Raw genomic sequence first — 5,959 nt, 5'->3', positions numbered from 1 at the left:
CGGTGCGCGGGCAGCGTGGGGCCGCCGAGGCGCGCTTGGGGTTCGGGGCCGCCGCCACCGCCGCGCCTGGGAGATGTGCCCGGAGGAGGGCGGCGCGGCCGGGCTGGGCGAGCTCCGCTCCTGGTGGGAAGTCCCGGCCATCGCGCACTTCTGCTCGCTCTTTCGCACCGCTTTCCGTCTGCCCGACTTTGAGATCGAGGTGAGTGGCCGCGAGGAGCGGGCGAGGTGGCGCACCCCGCGCTCCTTTCTCCCCTGCCCCCTCGGGAGTCCCGGAGCACTGTGCGGGAGGGAGCGGGGGGCACGCAGAGACTTTGGCCGGTAGTCCGCAGCCAGGGGAAGGGCTCGGAGGTGGGGGCACGCGGCGCTCAAGGGCCGGAGTGCGGGCGGGGGCCGCGCGGGGCTCCGCAGGGCACGCCAAGTGCCGGCGTCCGGGCTCGGGACGTTCGCTGGTGGCCGCCGTGCCCACCCGCGCCTTCCGGGGCGAGGCGAAGCGGGCGGCGAGAGGGCGGGGGGAGAGTGTGCTTTTGTACGAGTGGGACCGGGCGGCTCTCCTGGGACTTGGGCAGGAGGCTGAGTGTGTGGGGAGAGTGCGTGCGCGCGCTCCCTGCCCCGGTGCCATTGAAGCGGCGAGCCAGCTGCTCCGGGCGGGGACAGGGTGCGGGCTGGATTAACTCAGACCCGGCCGGGAGGCGGCCTGCGGCCGGTTGGGGGAGGGGTCTGTCGTGCCGGGGAGAGGCTCGCCCCCACTTCGGCGGGCGCGTGGAGGGAGAATCGGACTTTGCAGACTGCCGGAGGCCCGCGACTCTCGGGGGCGCTTTGGGTTAACTTCGGCCGGTGGAGATGGGGGCCTGGGCTCGGGGGCGCGCTCTCCGGGGAGCTGCCCGGCGCTCAGCCCTTGCTCTGGGCTCCGAGGTTGCGGAGGGAAAGTTTAGGACTCCGTTATTCTTTAACAGCGCCTTTCCTCGGAACATACAGCCCTCTTTATGCGGCGAACTCGGGAGCTCTTTGAGTTGATTTCGCCACCATTATCCCTCCGGGCGGGCGTGGAGGAAAGGGTTGGCTTTTCTGGCCTGGCCGAAGGTGCTTTCAAACCCGGGGCTTTGTGATAACCGGACTAAAATCAGGGGGTCCTAGGAGCAGGGATGGTGGCGGGAGTGTGAGGAATGGAATGTACACGACGGCCCAGACAGCAGCCAGCCCTTACCAGCATCCGTCCTCCTTTCTTTTATTTTTATTTTTGGAAGGGGGTGTGAAATATTTGATTGGTTGGCAGGTTGAATTGCTTGCCCTCCTATGGCAACATATATGGAGTGGACTTACCACTTTTGCCTTGGACAAAGGTAAAGGGAAATTGTTGGTCAGTTTTTCTTTTCAGTTCTGCCAATGAGTTCGCCAGTGGAGTAATCAAAATAAGAATTACTTTTTTGGAGGAGCAAATCGTTGTTGCCTCCCCCCCCACCTACCCTACTTTCTGCCATTTTCGAATTGATTTTAATTCGTTTATTCCTAGGATTTTTGCCTCACCTTTATTTTTAGAATCAGTGTTGTTTGCGGAAATATCATTTGCTTCTCATATGAATGAAGTGTTGGAACTTGCCCTTGTTGCAGAGTTAATGAATTTGGAAAATAAAAAGATAAAAGATCAAAAGAGGTACGGTGGGAGAATGAAGAGGAATGTAGGCTGATAAACTAGGACCACTCTCTGGCTTTTGGCGATTCTTAGTTCCTGAAGCTGATTAAAACAATGTAATTAAATCGTAGGCTTCTGTTTTTAGGAAGATATAATAACTTGGGCATTTTGGATAGCACCATAGCGTTTGCTTTCAAAGTTCGAACGTAATTGTAACAAGCATCATCTTTACTAAAAATGTTAGATAACTGTTTCTATTGATGAAAAAGAGAAAGGGCCACAAAAATGAATGAAAGATTTGGGAATGCTTAAATTCAGGAGATGTTTAACAGTTATTCTGATAATACTGTTTTCTTTTAGTTGGTATAAAATCGTGAAGTTTAATTCTATCCTGCTGCTCAAAATGGTGGCTGTTGTGGGAGGTATTGCTTGTGACTGTGCCGTCTTGGGTGCTGGTAAACTTCCCCCCTAGTCCTTTTCTTCCTTGCGAGATAATAAAATTAAGGTAATGTTGAATTACAAGTTGAGAGTTTAAGGACCCATTCTAAAAATACTGTGGAAAAATTCAACTTCCAAAATCCATATATTCCCATTTTGTTGATGGAAAAATAGAGGTACCTAATTTTGACTCAAATTATTACAGATACCTAGAGCAGTCTCTAAATAACTTGTCTTATATTCTAAGAAATAAACGTGGTTTCTCAGTATTAGCTGGCATAATTTCTAAAGGAAATGTAAGCTGATCAGAGGGGTCAAGTTTGTATGAATAATAGAAGTGAAAAATCATTGTTACAGGTGAATCATTTGGGCTATTGAGATGATCTTTCTTTTGATTGGAGTAAGATTCTTGAAAGTGACGCTACTGTTTTTAAACTGCATGCTATTTGAAATACATGCAACACGAATAAATATTTGGGATCCATATGCACATTTTTATAATTATCCATACTGTTTTTTAGAAGTTCAGTAGGTAGATAACAAATGGTAGTGACTTTCTAACTTCTGCAGTTCCTGTGTAATCCTCTCACGTGAAGTTTGTTTTGTCGTGGTTAATGCAAATTGTAACTTAAAGTTTTCAGTAGTTATCAGAAATTAAAATTGGTCTTTTTTAAGCTTCTAACAAATCTGAATCATGACAGAGTGCAGAACTCACTGAAAACACCAGATTTATGTATGTATGTAATCTCTACACCTAATGTGGGGCTCAAACTCACAACTCCTAGATCGAGAGTCCCATGGTCCGCTGACCGAGCCAGCCAGGCGCCCTTGAAAACATCAGTTTTAGTTCAAATATAAATAAATACTTTTTTTTTTGGTTAGGTGATTTTTTAATCTAACAGTTTATTGTCCTGACGGTTTGAGAAACAGCCCCTTGGTTCGAGCGTATGTACAATGGAAGATCCTCCTTAAACAAAACAAACAAAAAACCAATTCTGATGCTGAGTTGTGTTTGTGAGGCCAGCTGGAAAGGCCCTTCCATCTTAATTTACTACAACTTTAAAAGGTAGAAATGATGAATAATACCAAGTGGTAGAAGTTGTATATCAGCTTGTTTAGGAAACCAGTTTTCACCTGTGGGGAAAGATCTTGTTTTACCCTTGACCACCAAGCTGAACTCTTGGATTTACAGAAAATATAGGAAGTGGAATCCTCAAGGACTTGGCTTCTATTTATCTAGAGTGAAGTAATCTCTTAGATAGGTGAAGGGCTGGGAGGATTCATGCTGCAATTCTGCAGGAGGTCAAGAACTCCCACTTACAGAACTGTCCCCAAAACATGGATAATTTTATTTTTGCTTGTAAAAAACCTTTTTACTCTGTTAAACTTAAATGACAGGATTTCTTTTTTTTTTAAGATTTTATTTATTTATTTATTTTATTTATTTATTTTATTTATTTGACAGAGAGAGAGACAGCCAGCGAGAGAGGGAACACAAGCAGGGGGAGTGGGAGAGGAAGTTTTTTAAGCATAGCAGAGGAGCCTGATGTGGGGCTCGATCCCAGAACGCCAGGATCACGCCCTGAGCCAAAGGCAGACGCTTAACCGTTTAAATGTACAGGATTTCTTTAGGGATTCTGTAATCATCAGATGGAAAATCTGTGAATTTTAAGTTCAAAATTTCTGGTTTGAAAAATAATACCGATATTATATAAACCTTGAAAATTATAGCACAATGTAGGTAAGAGAATTAAAATCACCAATAATTCTACCACTAAGAGATAAAAGCTGTTAACTGTTAACATTGTATCCCTCCACTCAGGGATAGAAGCTATTAACTGTTAACATATTTAGAAATATGCTCACAATGTATTTGTGCCTTAGATTAGGTACTGTTTTTATTTTTCAGATGAAAGCATTGAAGTATAGCTGGACAACAGTAGGTTAATGATACTGAATTCAGTGGGCGCCCCTTACTCTACTAGGTACTTAACTTCTAACTGGAAGATTACCAAAGAAGCTCATAACTCGCCTCCTTTGTGTCAGAAGATTATCTTTTAATATTTCAGAACCATTTCATTTAAATCAAGGGTTTTATAATTGTTTAACATTCCAGTGGGCTAGGCTGGTTAAGTTTTTTTTACCAGTTTGAGAAATGAAGAATGGTGAATTGACCTCTGTAGAGATTTAATGCTGATTTTTTTTTTTCTTACTAGGTGCTCCTTACAGTGAATGTAGTGTCTTAATCTAAGTAAGGGAAGGGAGTGTAGAATCATTTTAACAGTCTTGTCTGGAGTTAATCACGATGGGTGTGGGGTTCTGGGCAGAAATCCCATCACAAATATTTTGGGAATATTTTCCTCTAGAGAAGAGACTGGTGCCCCTAGGTGGCTCTTTGAAAATGGTCATGATGGTTTGTATATTAGCAACATGGTAAAAATAATCTGCTTATCGTGTCTACTTTTTTTCCCTGAGCTTCTTGCTGTTGAGTACTGAATCCTTTCCCTGCCTTGGCTCTCCTTCCTGGTTGTGGTTGTATGTAGGTAAAGTGTCTCACCTAATAAGCATGATGCTCTGGGGGCTGTATCTTTAATTCAGATCCCTAAGTTTCACTCTTGGTGTTTCCTTGGATCTAATCCCTTAATCAAGATCACCAAAACATAAATTTTTATTTTTAAAAATTTTTTATTTAATTTTATTTTTTTAAAAAGATTTTATTTATTTATTTGACAGAGGGTGAGAGAGAGAGAGAACAAGCAGGGGAGTGGCAGTCAAGGGAGAGGGAGAGGCAGGCTCCCTGCTGAGAAGGGAGCTGGATGTGGGGCTCAATCCCAGGACCCTGGGATCATGACCTGAGCTGAAGGCAGCTGCTTAATGGACTGAGCCACCCAGGCACCCACTTAATTTTTTATTTTTTTAAGTAATCTTTACACCCAACATGGGGCTCAAACTCACATCCCCATGATCAAGAGCCCCATGCTCTACTTGACTGAGCCATTCAGGCATCCCAAGGCATAAATTATTAAGCATGAAAATAAGAAACAAGAATTGCTTAGAGTAACATATTAGTACATCAGTCATATCAGCAGTTCTTGAGCCAGGGCCTATGGATGGGCTATAGGAGATTTTGTGTTGATGTACATACCTGCACTTTGCTGGAAGAGAGAGAGGGTCCTGTTGCTTTCATCAAATTCTGAAAGAGGTCCCCAACCGTACAAGGGTTGAAAAGCTCTGAACTAGATGAAAGAATAAGTTAACCTTAAATAGGGGAACCAGAAGCCTATTTTTATGACACAAAATGCACTGGACTACGAGTTAGGAAACTTGAAATCTTATTTTAATTGTGCCACTAACTAGCTCTGTGACCTTGGACAGGTCAGAATAGCCTAATGATAAATGACACTTGCATAGTACTTGATATATTTTCCAAATGTTATTTATTTTATTGATTGATTGATTGTATTGATCTTATTTATTTAGTTAGTTAAAGTAAGCTCTACACCCAACCTGGGGCTTGAACTCATGACCCTGAGATCAAAAGTCGCATGCTCTACGAACTGAGCCAGCCAGCTGTCCCCCAGTGGTATCTCATTTAATCCTTAGCTATTTGTAACCATTACTATGAGGTAGGGATTGTCCTCATGTTATAGATGAGATTGGAAATTTAGATGCTGAGTTGCTTGCTAGGTAGACTGTCACCTGGATCTTAGGTTCTTTGATAACAAATTCTTTGCCGTTACTGCTATATCTCACTGTTCTTATTTCGTTATCTAAAATGAAGGACTCGACCTATAAGTAATGGCCAAGCCTCCTTAGTGCAAATGTTGAGTTCTTTGATTTTTAATAATGTGGGGTACAAAAGATCTTTTTAAAACTTTTTTTTTTTTTTTT

The 5,959-nt window shown here is 43.6% G+C and overlaps 1 protein-coding gene across 6 annotated transcripts in view; it reads left to right on the top strand.

Moving 5' to 3' along the window:
• The first annotated feature begins 6 nt into the window (after positions 1-6).
• Positions 7-5,959, top strand: part of LOC100466191 (cat eye syndrome critical region protein 2) — a 171,137-nt gene continuing 165,184 nt past the window's right edge. For 5 of the 6 annotated variants that reach the window (XM_034644892.1, XM_034644895.1, XM_034644894.1 and 2 more), the window contains exon 1: positions 7-199. In XM_034644892.1, the coding sequence (XP_034500783.1) occupies positions 74-199 (126 nt within the window). In that variant the 5' untranslated portion in view covers positions 7-73. The remainder of the gene's footprint in view (positions 200-5,959) is intronic. The other variant, XM_034644893.1, reaches the window with a different exon arrangement.

This window comes from Ailuropoda melanoleuca, chromosome 16, assembly GCF_002007445.2.
Source record: "Ailuropoda melanoleuca isolate Jingjing chromosome 16, ASM200744v2, whole genome shotgun sequence".
In the NCBI taxonomy this organism is placed as follows: domain Eukaryota; kingdom Metazoa; phylum Chordata; class Mammalia; order Carnivora; family Ursidae; genus Ailuropoda; species Ailuropoda melanoleuca.
This window is presented reverse-complemented; position numbering and strand designations above follow the sequence as displayed.